Genomic DNA, 18,840 nt, shown 5'->3' with positions numbered 1-18,840 from the left:
ATTGATTTTGAAAAACAGCAGCTACTTCCAACTTCCCGCCTGATAGGAAAACTACAGCTTCAAGATTTATATGTGAGGTTGCCAGTGTTTGTTAAAAACACTGGAAATTTGAAAGCTGTTTTATATTGTTATTTTTTGAAAAAGCATAGCAACAATAATTCTCATTAAGAAAAATATCAGGTCAATTCTTCAGGTCTTATATATAAACAGAAGCTTGTGAAGGAAAATCTGACAACATACTGAAGCCTTCAATAGAGCTGTTAGTTCAATTCTCACTCTATGAGGGTTATTTTTAATATCTAAGTGGAGACTATTTGAATGTAGAAGTCATGCTTTGAGAGGTAATGTCAAGAACTGAAACATTATTACATAATTAGATACTGCAGTATCAAATTATTAACTGTTATCATTAAAAAATCCATAGGTCATTCTGTTGGGATCCTGAGGTGGCCAGAGCTTTTGGATGTTTTTGCCTAGACCTTTTCCCTGTGGTGCACTCCCCAAGGAACACAAAAAGATGCGATATCCTTTTACTCTGAGCCCAGCAGTTGAAACTGGATTCCATACACTGCTAACCATCCAATATCTGTAGTGACATGTTACAGATGTGATTACAGAACAAAGAGGCTTCATAGATGGGCTTCTACCCTTCTCTTTCAGTAGTTCGTGTTCCTTAGTTGCAGCGCACAATGGTGCTTTCAGGTCCTTATTCTGATCCATATCAGCACAAATAAATAACAAGATTTCCTTCATACCTAGAATGTGCTTTTGTTATCCATTCTCTGAAGTAGATTTGATTTTAAAAAACTTAGATAGTAGTTAGAAGCATTTTGGAAAAAAACAAATTAATGTGATCACAGTGAAAGTAACTTGTCTCCCCACACTTGTTCTGTGTTTAAAAATATGGAATTCTGTGGTGAGTAAATTTGTTGGTTTTAATCACTGTGCTTTTCTACAAGCTTAGTTGTTCTAAACTCACCACTAATGAAACTTAAGAGAAAATCCGTCCCTCCTCTTCCTCCCCCACCCATGGAAATACATTCACTTTGTTCCCAGAGTTAGAAACTATTCTGGGCCAAATTCTCATTATCTTCAGTGAGTACAGTCTCACTGAAGCATATTATGCCCATAAATAAGGCTGATTTAGATCCCTATCACTGTCCCTAGCTAGTTACATTTTCTAGTTCTTCAAAAAGAGATATTATTGCTTTTATTAAGGGGGAAAAAAAAAGGGGAACACCCCCCCCACCTCAATCTGAGGTATATACTGACCTGTAAGGCCACATGTTTGAGAGCACTCAGACCACGGGGACCAGTCAGAGAGCTGACAGTTCACAGGACATTCCACAACACAGGATGTATTCATTTGCCATGTCTTCTCCAAACCAAGCTAAAGAAAATAATGGTCAGCATGTAACACCCAGTCCGTGTCGTTGGTGCAGAGTATGCATTTGGACACGATGAACGGGATACAACTAAAGCTTTAAGCAAACATGAAGTCATTACTAAATAGAAAGTAAAGCAAATTAGGACATTTAAAAATCTCACTTTAAGGCAGTCCTAATGCATATGCTGATTTTTAAATACATGCTTAAATCCTATTTTCATCAACTATTTTCTAAATTAGAGCCTATAAATGGAGGGCTTCAGCTCTACAGTATTACTTTATACAATAGGTAATACACAAAGTAATTTATGAAGTATCAGTAAAGTATTTTGAAATCAGAATATACAAATACTGAACTATCAACAGCTATTAACAGCTGAATTTAAGCGATGCTTGGAGCCAGGGTCAAAACTAACAAAAGGAGAAGGACAAACTGCATTGGGTATTCAGTTTATTTGTCAGAAGATGTTGCAAATGCTAAAAGTTTACAGGAGCTCAAGAGAGGCTGAACAAGTGAATGGAAGAGATATCTGAAGTTTTAAACACACTGAAACCATGTTGAGGAAATGCAGTCCAAGAGCTGAAAACAGGTGGAGGCTATGAGAAGACTAGAAGAAAACTCATGTATGTCTGTCCTTCTTGCTCTTCCTTAGGCATCTGCTTATGCCTCTCTCTTGTTTTTTCCCTAACATGGTGTGTAAGTTTATTATATATATTATGCTATCCATTCTACTGTATGCAAAAATACTGATGCTACATTGACAATGGTTTGTTCCAAAAAGAATAACAGCTTTGCATGTTTTTTCTGAAAAGCTTTGCAAAAAGAAGAATCCTCTAGCATACCTAACTAAAAGCTGCAAATCCTGGAAAAGTATGAGAGAAGGGGACACAGAAAATGACCAGACTCACATGTTTTCACAAAAATGCATTCTGCACTGAGCTCTTCTCTGGCCAGGAGTCAGCTTAACACCAACAAATTATGGAACCCCCACAAGGAATGAAGAGTTTTATGGCCATGCTTGGAGATGGCAGAGTGGCTACATGGTCCTTTCTCTGATCCTGTAAAGTCATTTCTATGTTCTTATAAACTCCCAAGCTCGAGATTTTCCCAAACCAAGGAAGAAAAGAGATATTCTCAATAACACACATGAGAATATATGATGCAAGATGGAATACGACCAATGGCAAAAATATTAGCATGACAATAGTAATCCCTGCAGCCTGTACAGCTTCAGAATGAGTTAAAACCATAGGTCAATTATAGTGTGTATGATATAAAGTGTGAAAGAAAATCAATCCTGCCAATATGAACAATACGATCTGCAGCTTCCGAGCATAAAAAACTGCCCTCTTCATTGGCCCTCACCAGTGGACCTTGATCATCATTGGGGCCTTTCAGAATCCCAGGAGGTTGTGGATATCTTTGAGTAGATAAAATCCCCACATAGTTTAAAAAAAAAAAAGCAAACTAGATATTTCAAAACCTATTAATTTTAATGACTGGAAAGGTTAATGACATAAACCCAGCAGTTAAGACTTTAAAAAGGAAATAAAAACACTATTTCCTACTAACTGCAAGCATAGAACAATAATTAGGCACAATATTAACATGTCCTCCATAAATAAACTACCACAAGTACTGGAAATGTCGCACCCTGATAGACTCACCAAGCCTTAAATTTGCATTTGCAGTACCATTTATTGAGACAAATGAGGGTTTTAGATCTCTGTTCTGTTTTATACATCAAAGAATGAGTTCTTGGCTTTTCTCTGTAGTACAGTATAACCTTGATTATCCAGCTATCACACACAGGCAACACCTGAAACCTTGGGATAATTTGGAATTTGGATGATTAGGAAACTAGAGAACCGTCTTTGAAGTCTATATTTGGGTCAAATCTTCTGAGCAAAGGCTTTAATGCCTGCTGAATTGACTCCTGCCAATTATAGAAACATGACTGCTCTCTTTCAGGACTGGCCTTCTCAGCTGGACATTGGCAGCTAGAGAAGGTAAAGCCCAAGAGAGATATTAAAGCTTAAGAGGAGAAAGCTGAAGGCCAGATTACCCACAGTGATCTGCCATTTGTATGTCTTAGATACCGAAGTGTTACTGAAACAGATTTGGGGAATAATTGGCAGGCAGCAATCTGATATTAATCATATATTCTTTTCTCATCCCTCTCTTTCCCTCAACTGATGAACCACAATTCACCTTGAAGATCTTAGAAAACATTTGGAAAAGTGTTCACTAGCTCCCTTACCTGAAAGAGTTCTGTTCTGGACGAACTGTGCTTTCTGATTCGAAAATGGCAAGTTCTGGAAGAGTTACATTGATAGCTACCACTGAGCACCCTGTACTCCTGGTCACACAAACCAGGCGCAGCAGGCTGCCAGACCAGCACTCTCTATAAACGCCGAGATCCACAAAAAGTATCTGTATTTTTTTTATAGGCGTGTTTGGCACTGCAGATTAACCTCTGCTGGAGGTTAATCATCTAATCTGACAAACAACCTATTTGCCAATAGAACAGAAAAGTCTACTTTCTAATGCAGACAAAACTGCTGGTTTCTAAGTTTTTCTGATCTTTAATTGAAGGTAAATGAATAAAAAATAAGCCCATAAATATGAATGTGACGAGGACCAGCTTGCTTTAGGTGATTTGATTTTCAAATACTCAAGGAAAAGACAAGCTGAGTTCTTGTGATGTGCTAACTTTGTAGAGTTAGAGAGCAAGTAATCCAGTATTACTGTGCCTTGAGAGTTTGAAGGGAACTATGTTAACATAACAAGGACTTGGAAATAAGCTCTGGAAATTGATTTATCCTGGCAGTAATCAGGATGACTGGCTAGCTTCTTTAGCTGATTGACCGAAACAAACGCAAGATCATATGGACACATTAGGAAACCAGAACACAAGGGCTTGGAAGAAATGTTAGTATTTAACTACTCTGATGCCCATACCTAGAGATAGTGATAGTCAAAGGACAGTGTGAAGGGTTTTTTATATATGGCTTTTATTAGTTTCTTGAACCACATATGATATATAGGAACTCAGACATTGCAATCAGCCATCTTCCTTTCTTAGGGATGAAGATAGGTTTAACTATTCTGATCTCTCGTCTTTGCATATAATATTGAGAATCATATTTCTGTAAATGTATCTACACATAAATTAAACAAAACTTTTGCTTTATTCATACATCCAGTATAAAGCTTTATGATAGCCCAGGGGAAATGCGTGCACTGCTTTTATAGTGCAAAAACACAGTAAAAACCCCCACCCTGAAGGATCATATGTGATTAGGTTAGTAAGAAGTGCATAGTATGTATTCACAGTTTAATAATTTCTTGAATATTCTCCTCTCATGACCTGGAAGGTCACAGAGTTGGCTTTCATGTCTTTAGAGTGAAGGGTCTGGTAAGATCTGAACAGCTTGGCTTTCTTGTTAATCAGGTTAACAGGTTTTACTCCTCATAGTTATTGGATCAGCCTTTGACCTTGTTGTACTACTGCTTACACATCCATAATTCAACAAACACTCATAACAGTGTGACAGGGGAGTGGATCAGGGCTCTCTACAGGAAGATGTATCTCTATATCGTCTAGCAAATCAAAAGAGCAAATAAGACTATATCACAGTGGTTACTGATAAAGCCAGGACCCCACTGCAGTGATGTCTGTTGGCCAATCTTTTACAACAAGTAGCTTTTGAGATGTTATCTTGTTGCCCTAATTATTTCTCTGAGTAGTAACCTTCTGTTTCTTAAATACAGGAAAGCTCCAGAGGTTTTCTGCAATGAGATTTCAGTGTAAAATGTAATCATTTTTTCTAAATGTTGCTCAAAATCTTTGCATAACAACAGGAATAATTTCTTGGCTTTATGGTAAAAGAAATATATTTCCCCTTAAAAACTAATAAAGCTTTTTTTTTTCTATTTAAATATTCATGTGGATGGATATTTTATATCATGTCTTGGTATGAATTAATCAATATTGCAGTCTCTTAGAAATAACTCGAGGGTCTTTTTTTTTTCTTTTAATGCATTAAAATGTTAACAGAAGGCATTAATGCATTCCGCTACTAACTTTGCAGAAACATGCTGGTAGGTAGCCAGATCCTGAGTTTTTTTCCTGAGACATAAATGATCAAATTATTGTACACGATGAGTTTCCTGCATCCCTCCACTTCTGATGAGACTGTTCTCTATGGACATGTCCTGAAGAGCAGCTACTAGCCAGGAAGGTCCAAAAGAAAAGGTTTTGGGTTTGCATGGTAAGGTTTTGGTAGTGGTGGGGGTTGCAGGGCTGGCTTCTGCGAGAAGTTGCTAGAAGCCTCACCTGTGTCCGATAGACGCCAGTGCCAGCCGGCTCCAAATCGGACCTGCCTCTGGCCAAGGCCAAGCCAATCAGCAATGGTGGTAGCACCTCTGGGATAACATATTTAAGACGGGGGGAAAAAAACAGCACACAGCATCTGCAGCTGGAGAGAGGAGTGAGAATATGTGAAAACAACTCTGCAGACACCAAGGTCAGTGAAGAAGGAGGGGCTCCAGGCACCCAAGCAGAGATTCCCCTGCAGCCTGTGGTAAAGACCATGGTGAGGCAGGCTGTCACCCTGCAGCCCATGGAGATCCATGCTGGAGCAGATCTTCAACTGCAACCCGGGGAGGACCCCACTCTGGAGCAGGTGGCTGCCCAAAGGAGATTGTGACCCTGTGGGAGGCCCACACTGGAGCAGGCTCCTGGCAGGACCTGTGGACCCATGGAAAGAGGAGCGCAGGCTGGAGCAAGTTTGCTGGCAGGACTTGTGACCCTGTGGGGGACCCAGGCTGGAGCAGTCAGTTCCTGAAGGACGACACCCTGTGGCAGGGACCCAGGCTGGAGCAGTTTGTGAACTGCACCTGTGGGAAGGACTCACATTGGAGAAGTTCATGGAGGACTATCTCCCATGTGAAGGGACCTGCAGCAGGGGAAGAGTGCGAGTCCTCCTCTTGAGAAGGAAGAAGTGGCAGAAACAATGTGTGATGAACTGACCACAACCCCCATTCCCCATCCCCTTGTGCCACTCAGGGCGGAGGTGATAGAGAAATTGGGTGCAAAGTTGAGCCCAGGAAAAACACTGCGGTGGGAGGAAGGTTTTAAGTTTTGGTTTTATTTCTCATTAACCATCTCTGATTTTGATTGGCAATAAATTAAACTAATTTCCTAAAGTTGAGTCTGTTTTGCTCATGACAATAATTGCTGACTGATCGTTCCCTGGTCCTATCTCGACCCACAAGCTTTTCATTATTATTTTCTCTCCCCTGTCCAGCTGAGGAGGGGAGCGATAGAGCAGCTTTTGGTAGGAACCTGGGGTCTAGTCAAGGTCAACCCACCACAGTACCAAAGCTGCTGTGGAGGCCACTCCACCTTAGTCCCCCATTGCAAGAGATTTTGTTTCTGATGTCAAGGTGGTAGGGGAATGGCAGCTGAAACAAGTTTACTTTCCATCAGAAATGCATGTAGGATTACCCTTAATGTAACACTAGTATTGTCTTCCCATTTTCCTTCACATCACTATCTCCATGCAATTGAAAACATTAAGACCAACACACAAAATATCAGAAAACCCATGCTGTCAAATCTGAAGATAGTTTGAACATTTGCGAAATGGTTTTTTTTTTTAAATTTAAGGGCTCTTGTCTGCTGCTGGTCTCCCTATATGTTCCTATTTAATATTGCAGTCATGCTGCACATTTTTTCACACTAGCTTGGGTATTTTTTGCATTGCACAGCTGGATACAAGAAGTTAGCATTCAGCCCAGCTGCAGAATGGCACGTGAGAAATATTTTCCAACACATTGAGTAAATGATTGATACTGGCAGCTGTCCAAAGCTCCATGCAGAAATTGTATCAAACTAGAATGATGATTAGTGTTCCGATTAAGATTTATTACCTTTATTCTACTTTATTAATTATTGTTTCTAAGTAATTTCCTTCAGGACATAATAATTAGCATACATTCGTGGAGGCACTCAAAAGTAACCAAAGGAAATTGTATAAAAATCACTGTTGATGGCACAGTTCATTTCAGAGGTACTTAACAATCCATGAATAGTATTGCAAAACATCTGGCGAAGATGGGTTACATGCCATATAGCTCAGTTGGCTCAGCGTTAATTAGCACTGTTAGAAGGGAGCTTATTCACAGGTACCCACTCACCTCTTCACAGTACTTCAGGTCAACCGATTTGCCATCACTGCGAACACAATCAAGCATCCGTGTTTTGATACCGTTACCACAGACAGCCTTCTCGCTGAGCTGACATGTGCTCCAGTCTGGAAATAAAGAATTCATTTGTGTAGCAGACATTTTAGATAAAACTCATAATGATCCAATCTCCCAATTAATTCTAATTCTGATGACCAAAAGTAATCCTCACAAGCAACTTTTACACGTGCAAAGGCTCACGGAGACCAGCTGCTACACATTTTTGGAAACAGCAACTTTTACTACAAACAGTTAGTGCCATGATGCCTTCCTGAAAAGCTCATATTTGTTTTCATCTGCATGGATTTTGAGCAAATCACAAAATGATAGGAGAAATACATTTCCTGGAGTTACAGCACGCACACTTCACTGAAGGTGCAAAGCCTCCAGTAATATTTTATCTGGATCAAATAGCCTGAATCAGTTTTCAGTACAAGCTCCACAGCTCCCTCCAGATAAGAACAGAAAGCTGAAAAATCTGTCCTGTAAGGTGAATGGAAGTAAGCCATAGTCCCCAGCTGCCACTAGAGCATAACACCACAAATACCTGTCACGTTGTAGTCATAGTGGTAGCAGTTTTTGTTCAAAGTGCAGGCTTCTGTCTCGGTGGCAGCAGGACAGGACTTTCCATCATCTGGTTGTCTCAGGGATTCAGCTGACCTTTCACGGACACTACTTCCATTGCATGGCTTGAAAGGGAGATTGGAAACAGCTTTGATATTTTGGCACTCTCATATCTTTTCATGCAACATTATAACGACATTTCGAGTAGTCCCTTCACAAAACACAAATGTAAAATAACAGGCTTATGCTGTTGGGTAAGAGAAACCATTTCCTTGTTATTTCAGAGATAATTTAGTCTGCTCTTGGTACCACCCAAGGTGAAATATACTGGGTACTTTCCTAACTAGTTTATATTTCAGTACTAGTGCTTTGGAACTCTCTCCCACGTAAACTGGATATTGCGATGCTAACTTTCCAAACGCTATAATGTAGTGCACCAGAGCCCAAATACTCAAGAGGTCCTGAAACACTTTTTTATGTTTGGTTTGGGTTTTTTGACATTTCTTTTTGAAATTGCTGGCAGGAAGGGAACAGGAGGCCCAAAATTATCTTTCTATGCTCAGTCTTGATCTACAGACTTTGCTTGTTACAGGATACTGACATTTTTAGTACAGTGACTCCACTGCTATGGAGAGGCTCACAGCTAGGATCAAAGGTGGACTCATAAGCCACTACCAAAGCTATTCCACCACATAGAACCCACCCTATGCTGAAGAATGACCACTAGGGACATTATATTTTGTGTTTTGGAATAATTTCACTTAATGGAAAATACTGACACAGTTTATTTGCAGCCAACTACCAACAACCCTAAAGATGACAGTAAAGATAGATATTTACATGTGTAATCACTGCTCGATTCAGCATCTTTGCACAATACGTCATGCATACATTTTTAAAGTATACTCCTAAAACTGTAAATGTTACACTTCAGTATACTTCTTACCAAAGAACATCGAGACCATGATCCCCATTCAGACACAACACAGTCCTCAGGACATGGTAACGTGCATTTTCTAGCACCAAGTGGCATCTCTTCAGGATCACACAGGTAATCCTCTACAGTGTCAGAAGGACCATCCACAGTATTTAGCATGCACCTGGAAAAAAGAACTGGACATAAACTGCATTTGCCATGGAATTTATACAGTAACTGTTCCACAGTATGCTGAAGCATTTTAACATTTTGTCAGAACATAACAATCTTAAGTACTTAAAGTAACAGAACTAAATATTGATCTATGAATATCCAAGAAAAACTGAAAGTAAGCCAAAAAGTAATATGTGTATTTTCATATACATATATATTTCATAGTAATATGAAAAGCCAAAAGTAATATGTGTTTTTACAGATGACAGCCACATAAAGAAATGCACCAACTTTAGAAAGTCTCTATGAGTCATTTGCTGAGAGTTTCTGGGCAGGTAACTTACTTGACATTAGCTTACCTCTAAATGAGAATAATGCATTTATAGTTTAGACATAGTTTAGACATATTTTGTGCATGCTTCAACTGATAATTTTAAATCTAGAAATAATAAAACTTCTAAAATTTTATATTCTTAGTATTAATCCCTAATTTACACTGATGCTTTTTAATTACCATTATATTAAATTAGCAGATGGAGGCCCAGTTAAGATGAGAACAGTCTTCATTCCACAGTATTTCCAATACTGTAGCATCTACTGTTAACATACCCCTTCCGCCTGTCAGCAGAAGACCAACTAGTACATTACTAGGATCATTCAAATTAAGACACTTGCATTTGTTTTCCAGAATTGCAAAAGAAAAGCTATTATCAATAGGAAGTCTTTCACACGTGGATAAATATTCAGCATTTCTTCCACCTGACCACATTAATTTTTTTATGAATATCTTGTATTATCACACTAAACTAATTTTTGAAACACTCTCTGTTCTAAGGTAAACATAGGAGATGCAGCAGGAGCATTTATTAGCTTTGTGGAATTAGTATTTAATGGTGTTATGTGATAATAAATGAAGTGTTAGATGTTTTTTGTCCCAACGGGCAGAAAACACATTCTTTCTTTATCTTTGATGGTAGTGTTATAAACATTGATTAATTTTGATTTTCATATTGGAGATTTTTAAGAGTATTCTATTGGTATTTGCTTAGATGCTACTCTGTGAGAACAGTTATGCATAGCCTTTCCATCTTTGGTCAAGCAAAGATTAAGACTTTGACCTTCTTGAAGTACACAGTTACACTGAGGAAACAGTGTTATTGTGAATAAAATCATGTAAATGTGCAAGTGTCTGAGTACTTTTAACATTTAAAGAAAGAACATTTAGCACTTCACTGTATACAGCTCTCATTTTGGACCTACAGATTGAATTCACATTATGCTTTATTGTTCAGATTTATAATCTCAAATTGTGTGTCATTGTACAGTTAGCCAATAAAAAACCCAACCAACCCAAACTCCATGTACTGCTTTACTTGCTGTTGTACCACACTATGTGAGACTAATTTTAATTAACCTTTGATTAGAGCCCTAGGATGATGAGCAAGTGTACAAGATGCCTAGATCAGAGTCAATAAACAACAGAAGATTTATGTATTTTTCTATTTCACTTCATTCACTTTTGCCACTTTTTCCTGTAATAAGCATAACTATTATTCCCAGGTGCGTATGTACTTAAAAGGTTTTTCAAAATCATAGTTTCATATACAAAGAGGACCATTTCACCTTTCAGAAAAGCACTAAAATCATACGTTGCATTGTTTATAGTAGTATAAGGACAATATACATCAGTTTATAAACTAGGAATCAAGTTCTATACCCATAACCGGTAGACAGAGCCATATTGCACTCACGGAAGCTGTTGTGATTTACATTAGCCAGGGTTCTGGTCCAGTATACTATGGCTGGACTTACCACTATACATGACACGGAATTACATCAAACACAGCCACGGATAAAAGTGAAAGCTCTCTAAAGTGAAGGAGGAGCAATACCGTTTTACCTGACTTTCCTCGTTTGAACACCTTCTCCACAGTTCTCTTTTAAGTCCACGTTGGTCACCTTGCAGACGCTCCAGGGCTCAGTAACCCATACGTACTGTCTGCAGTCACTGTGGCAGGGGACTACCTCATATACCTGGAATCCACATCAAACATCAGTTTTGTTGCACACAAATAAAATAGACATGCAACAGTGATCATGCAAAAAAGATGAGTGCTCTTTTTGGTAATAATAACAAACGTAAACTTGCTGATTTAGAGGCTGTAGTAATAATACAGATAAAATACTTGATAGAAAACTATAGAAATAACAAAAAGTCAGAAGCTAAGACACCTAATGACAGATTTCCTGGTTTTCTCTGCCACTGAGCCCATGCTATGCCATTTCCACCAATAACATCAACCCAACTAACATGAAATCTGTAACCAGGCTATCTCACAAGTATACATTTTAGAAAAACGCTGCTAAAACTCTGATAAAACTTTACTTCTACCCTTCACATCTCTCCTTAACTATTCCATCCCATCTCACTGTTATTCGTTGTGGGGGCTTTATATTTCTAAAGAAGGGTGAGCTCAAGGTAAATTATACCAATATATACTGATTCACTTTATTTTTAATTGTGTATACTTAAAATCACTCTAATATATTCTTGCGCCAACATTAGTACTATGTTTATATTTGAATACAGACTTGAAATAGTATCTCAAATACTTTATACAATGTTCCATATATTTCCTCAAACATAGATTACAAAAAATGGACAGACAATGTAAATTTTGAAGCACAATCAGGAAGCACAAGTTAAGGTTATCTTTCTATTTTAGAAACTCTTACCTGAGCCTGAAGAAAGTATTTTCATGAACCCAAAAGAAAAACCAAAGATAAAAAGAAAGAATTATTAGAGTGAAGCATAGGTATTTTAATGGCATTCATTTAGCTTTTATTACAAACAATATTCTACAACTTCTGACAAGCAAAAGGCATCCAATTTTTCCTCTTGGATCTCCCTTGCTGTCATGAGGCATTTTTGCAAGAGGTTTGCCCTTAGAAGAAAATAAAAGTTCGTAAACCACAACTAGTGGGAAAAGACTATAATTTAGCTAGTCTTTTTTTCAGTCCCTAACACATGATAAAGCTGTTTCCCCTTTTTGCCTATAATGAGCATCAACTCTTCACACAGTAGGGAATCCAGATCCAGTTTCCCTCCAACAAGAGAAAATCCACAACGATTTTGGAGTGGATACTGGAGCTCTCTATTAATCAAAATTGCTCTGACAGCATTAAGTGCAATGTGTTCAGGGGAATAAAAGAAACTGGCAGTTCTTATCCATCCAAAGTTCCTAAGTCCTTTATTGAGCACCTTAATTATACATTGATCACTTAAAAGCCCATTGCCTCAAAATTTTCTTATACCAGCTAACTTCACATATCATTCTGGGTATCAAGACAGCACAACTAATATTTTTAGACAATCTAAGACATTGTCTTAAACAATAGACAATGTCCTTAGTTTCTTTTCAGCAACACTTCTTGGGTAGAAGAAGAGGGCTGATGGGTTGATAGTTTAGCAGTTAACCTGCAACAAATTACCATCAGTCGCAAAAAACAAAAGAAGAAATGATGCCTCGAACAGTGAATGTGTAGAGAGTCTGATAGAGCACTATGCAGCTGATCAGCCCATGCAAAAGACCAGCATGGTCAGCATATTTGGGCTTTCTTTAAAGTACATAAGCATTAACTCAGGCATAAAGATGGGTGATGTAAATGCATGTTAAGGAAGGTATTGGACTCAGTGCACAATTTGTAGTCACATGGGAAGTGGTACTTTATTTATTCTTGTCCAGGATTTCCAAAATCAGAACAGTGAAGCCTTAATTTGGGGAAATGTCTCTATATGTCTCACTCTGGTCAGCATAAGAAGAAATATATATACCTCACATATTCAACAGCCTTTCCAGTAACAGAAAACTTGGATATCTTGCCAGAAAGCCAAAGCCAAAGCAGAACTCTATATTGCATTGCATGTGTTTAGTGGTGTTCTCCTGACCCTACTGCCATTTTTGTAACGATGACTGTAGGCCATGACAGTTGGGTGGTGTAAGGATTGCATACCCACCTGCTGGATAAGTGGGTAAATAATGCCTGGAGCCAATGAAGAGAGGGATGTCCTCATTTTCTCTAATAGTCCCAGATTAGCCTCTTAATTTGAAATCCTCTGAAGTCCATTGACATGATTTTATAATAAACCTAACTCTATTATTGCTGTAATTATGCAGTCTTTTAGCCTAATGAAGTGGGTACTGAGCAAGCTTCACAGAGTTAGAGTGTGGTTTGGGAGTCATCCTGGCATGCATGGCCCAGGAGGAAAGACAATCAGTGAGACATCTAGCATTCCCTGTGTTCGGTCCCCCTCCAAAATACAGTCATACATGTCAGCCCTGAAAGATGTTGAGCAACTTGCTCTTAAAACTTGACTGATGTCTTAGGCATTTTGTTTCAATGTTTCACTAGACTTACCGTTAGAAAGTTTTCCCAAGGCTTAACACAAATCTGCTTGCAGCGGTCTAAGCCTACTGCTTTTTATCCTATCCATGATGGCGATGGAAAATGGATTATTTCCTCCTTCTTTTCAACAGTCTTTTATGTACATGCTAGCTGGCTGCCAGCATCCTCCCTCCCATCTTCTCTTCCATAGGCTAGACAACACATTGCAGTCTTTCCTCAGTGTCCATAATTCCTAGATCTCCTACAAAATCCTTTGTACATCATCTTCCACATACTTGTGGGCACCAAAGACTCAGTCTAAACATTGTGCTTTGTATGTATGCAAATAAGCATTTTACATATGTAAGTATTAAATACATAAATAAAACAAATTACACTTAATAATTGAAATAAATATTCTGAAGAGTCATCAGTTTTCCAGCTGCATGAATGGTGGATTACATTTCGATTAAATAATTAACTCAAAATTAGAATGCAGGTGTATTCCCTGCATGTTTCTGAATTGACAGTGAATGTATTTAAAATTGAAAGATACAGCCTCTATATTCTTCGACATTCTTGTCCTATCTATAGAGCTCCCTTCTCGTGAAAGTACTATATTTCAATTTTATTTTTACAATAATTACATTTTGAATCATCTGTTATTATTTGGCAAGTACCATGTAATATTACAATAAATCAAACTCGAGTCAAAGTACCAGTAGAGGGCAATCGTGTTGCGCATAAGTGTCTAACAGATCTCTAGCAAAATAACCTTTGATGCAGAAAAATGCAAGCCAATTATGTACTGCATGAATATTAAAGAAGGAAAAAGACTTCTGTATAGACTATAATTTGCTCCTATTGAAACACATTCCTCCTAATTTAAAGCATATTTACATGCTGACCCAAATCCAGCAGCCCTCATTCTATTTTTTATTTTGTTAAAGTAGATCACAAACTTAGTTTATTAGCTGCAGTTTAACACTTATTATTTTCTAAATTAGAACTAATTACTTCCCTAAAGTAGAAAATTAGATCAACAAGCCGTTTCACTCTGTGCTAGCAAAATGTCAATAGGATAATATTAAGTACATGCCTTTTTATTCAAATGCAAATTGACAGCACTTTTTTTTTTCATTCTCTGAATATTTACAGAGAAAACCATGTGGCTGTTTAACATGCCTCTGCAGACTAAATTAAATTCAACAGTAATATGAATATAAATCAACTCTGGAGAACATAAGTTAATTGACAAGGAAGGTTTTTCTTTCTAAAACTCTTGAAGCAAACAGGAGCAAACAAGCTTCAGGGATTTGACTTGGACTAGTCCTAAACTTGGTCCCAAAAACTAAATGCTCATTAGTGGTCAAAGCACTCCCAGTGTGCTCTTGGATCACATTTTCTGGCTTAGTTTCACTTGAAGAGGGTCCAGACTGTGCACTCAGACTGCTCTGTACTGGAAAATCAAGTGTGGTTAGTGGGACAACGGGGAGATGGACTTCAGAAGTGCATTCCTGACTGGAACTGCAGTGCCAGGGCAAGTGTACACAGAAGGTTAAGTTCCAGCTTGACTAAAACCCGCTGAGGGGCACTGGGATGATACTGTGTGAGTGTTTGAGATCTAAGATGGTCAGTGAATGACACTAAGAATCTTACTAGTTTGAGCATCTGTAATGAGATCTTTTACCCATTTTAAGAGGTCTTCAGAAATGTGGTCTTCACAATCTGCATGTAAGAATGTTGTCTCCAATCTGCAGTTCAGATAATGTGCTAAATTCTTGCAGATGAGGAAGTAACGAAGGCAGATCCTATGCTGACTGAAGAAATCTAAGCCAACAGATACTCCTTCTACCTGCATCTGCACCTTATGTTGTATAGTTTTTCTACATCAACAAACCATACAGCTGAAAGTGTTATCTGAGATATGGAAAAAGCTATATCAATAATGCAAATATAAATCAAATTACCTGATTGACATGATCTAGCTTTGGACAGGGTCTTCCACCATTGTACGGTTTTTCACGGAGCCATTTAGAACGAACCTTTACCCCACTCCCACAGGATTTACTACAGCGAGACCAGTTGGACCACTCACTGAGCTTGCAGTCTGAGGGACATGGAATAATACAGGCTTCCTCAATATAACCTGTGTGAGTGGAAAAGAAAGAGAAATCTCTTCAGCATGTCACTCTGCCACTTCTCCCTGAAGCCCTCGTCTACTTCATTTAGATTGTCCAAAGTTTGACTTGACAGGATTGTGTGAATAGAGAGATCTTTCCATCATTAGGGCTAAATTAAATTCTGCAGAAAATTGACACATATAGCTGGAGACTATGCTAGAGTAGCAGCTGAGCATCCTCACTGCTATCTGATTAGGATTCACACTCACCAGGTTTCAGCATTCAAACTTTCTGACAGCTACAGCATAATTGACACTAACCCATCTCTTTGTTGCATCATTCTTACACTGCAAAAACAATTTTTTTTTTTTTTAAGGAAAAAAGTTTAATTAAAAACCTCTCCATAATTGTATCAATTAATTCAATTGCAGTTATACATCAAAAATCCAACTGAATCAAAAGATATGCATCTCACCAGCCTGGAGGAAGGGAACTTAACACTTTGTGACCTTTCTAAGGCTAGAAAGAGAGAGTGGTCTGCCACATTAATGATCTGCCGATTAACAACCATCTGCCCCCAGTAGCACACTGAATAATTGCACTGAATGGAAAAGCAGATGTTTGGTTTGGATAAGTCATCAGTCCTGAGAGGTTGGAAAGGGGTATAACATGGTCTGCAGGGAGTAACACGAGGCCTCAATTCACTGAATAAGTGAAAATGTCTTTCTTTCAAAAGCAACATATGCCATAGCTCTACAACATGTGTCATTTATGCCAATATTTACAGCAGAAGCTATAAAACCTCAAATAAAAATCTGGTCTTTACTGCATTTTTACAACCATACCCTAAACCTGTATGAACTCTCCTCTCTCCTTTCCTGTGTCAGATCTGCAATGTATTTACTGTTGGCAAATGTTCACTTTAAAGAAACATCAGTGCATTTGAAAGTGAATTAAAACGTGCGATGAACACAGTTGCAAAATAAACACATACTTGGGTAAGATCATTCTCAAATGACTGGCACAGTTTGCTAGGCATGGTTTCAAATGTTTCTCACACATCTTGAATTTCTTTTAGTTTGAAAGCAATCACTGTCATTTCCTTCAGAGTTGATGTTAGCAGCTTTATGTTTTTAATCTATACTTTCTAAGTAAAGCTATTCGGACTCTTCTAAAAGCAACCAATACAAAACAATCACAAGCTGTGTAAAGAATAAAAACACCTAAAAGATTTCAATTCTATATACCCATTTCTAATTACTTCCATTAATTTGTTTTAGATATAAAGAACAGAAGGGCTTGGGTTTTTTTAAATATACAGTAACATTCAGAATATTTTATGGTCAAATTCAGGTGATGATTTTATCCTATATAGCTTTCCTCTGTTTGGAAGTGTTACACAAAGTGTTAACTAAATACACAGAGCACATCCTGAATTTGAGCACTGTGGAATTACTGTTCACAAAATATACCTTCCTTAAAATGGCTAGAACGTTATTAGCTTGAATTACAAGCATGTTTATTCAGTGTCTCTCGCCATTTGATTGATCAGCTCGGTGATATTGTATGAAAGGTACACTATGTTAGACAAAATATATTTTTGAAGATCATATCACTGCACATCAGAGATGGTGACATAGATTGCCCTGCAGTAGTAAATGCAGAATTGATTACATTTCACCTTACCTGACATCTCTGAGTGAATCTTAGAAATCAGATACACCCTGTCTCAGGGCCCCATCCTACATTGAACTTTGATTGCATAAATATCAAACTCTGTATCTTCACCAGAAATGAGCTTTTAACAAGCCTTCTTAGGTGCTGTACAAGACCATATACTCATACAGTTAAGAAACTACTGAATGAAAATGGACAATAGGAAAAAAGTTAAAAGAAACAATTCCCTCTGAGCAATAAGTGTTTAGTGATATTTATTGTCTGATAGAACTAAGTGAAAATCCTACTGCTCTTTATGAATTTTCTTGAGATTCTGAAATGCTGTCTTTATTTCCAGTATAACTTCTATGTAATTTTTTTCTGGAGAAACCTTTCGATTGTAACACAGTTATGCCATTTAACATTTGTTAAATCTGCCTCTGTAATTAATGTCTTGAAGAAACACATTCAAGTTGCTTTAAATATATTGTAAATCCTTAAGTAGGTAACTTTAACTGGTACAGGCTGCTTCAGGAAGACTTTATTTTAAAGACTTCCATAAACCTCTGAGCTATTTTAAATTTGTCTTAACTAATCTGAAAGGGATCTTCCCAATCTGCCCCAGTCATAGAAAAAGATCTTCTCCAGGATATCATGATATTTGGGACTTGGATAACTATAGCATGGGAATACTTCAGAGCCTACCAAAAGGAGCCTGTGTGGAATATACTACACTAAAATGATTGACAAATTAGAAACTATTTTGCTTTATTTCCCTTCAGCTCATCCAAACAAAGACAATAAAGATTTTTTTTGAGATAATCAGAATGCTAGCCAAAAAGTTTAACAAGATTTTTAGAATCTTGCAGACAGACGCGGTATCAAATACATTATACTATACGCAAGTGCCAGGTAACATTTTAATTACACTGAGCTGTACTTCAAATGATTCTATAAAATATCAAATGAAACCATACCACTACAGCAATCTTTTTTCACATTATCGATGAAATATCCATATTGAAGTCAGCCACTAAAGCTGCTTTACTACAGAATGCCAGAAAAGCATCATCTTACAGGTAGAGTGTCTTAGTAAGAGTTGTAACGTGGAAAACCACAAGCTTGCTTATATGTTAAAGCATATTGGAGAGGATGCAGTGTGCCAGCTGACATTTCCTACCTACTTTATAATGAAAAAATACTGAACTGCAATCTTATACTGGGTCCTTAACCCTACAAGCTTCATGGAATAGCTTCAGCTCACCATATTGCTCTTTCTTATGCCATCTCGAGGATGGCCTGTGACGCTCTCTTCCCCCTCACTCCTATTTCCTCAGAAAATGTGTCATCACCCAGCTGAACAAGAAGAATGGAAAAGACA

At 37.8% G+C, this 18,840-nt stretch overlaps 1 protein-coding gene across 1 annotated transcript in view; it reads right to left on the bottom strand.

The window, feature by feature from the left end:
- THSD7A (thrombospondin, type I, domain containing 7A) overlaps nt 1–18,840 on the bottom strand; it is a gene marked incomplete at its 5' end in the record, with an annotated part of 127,485 nt that overhangs the window by 14,762 nt on the left and 93,883 nt on the right. The window contains 7 exons of the mRNA XM_010282175.1: nt 1,273–1,390; nt 7,593–7,708; nt 8,188–8,329; nt 9,151–9,304; nt 11,195–11,328; nt 12,031–12,036; nt 15,651–15,829. Coding sequence (XP_010280477.1) covers nt 1,273–1,390; nt 7,593–7,708; nt 8,188–8,329; nt 9,151–9,304; nt 11,195–11,328; nt 12,031–12,036; nt 15,651–15,829 — 849 coding nt within the window. The remainder of the gene's footprint in view (nt 1–1,272; nt 1,391–7,592; nt 7,709–8,187; nt 8,330–9,150; nt 9,305–11,194; nt 11,329–12,030; nt 12,037–15,650; nt 15,830–18,840) is intronic.

The sequence above is a fragment of the Phaethon lepturus genome, unplaced genomic scaffold, assembly GCF_000687285.1.
Source record: "Phaethon lepturus isolate BGI_N335 unplaced genomic scaffold, ASM68728v1 scaffold600, whole genome shotgun sequence".
NCBI lineage: Eukaryota > Metazoa > Chordata > Aves > Phaethontiformes > Phaethontidae > Phaethon > Phaethon lepturus.
The sequence above is the reverse complement of the archived record's forward strand: the minus strand, read 5'-3'. Positions and strand labels throughout refer to the sequence as shown.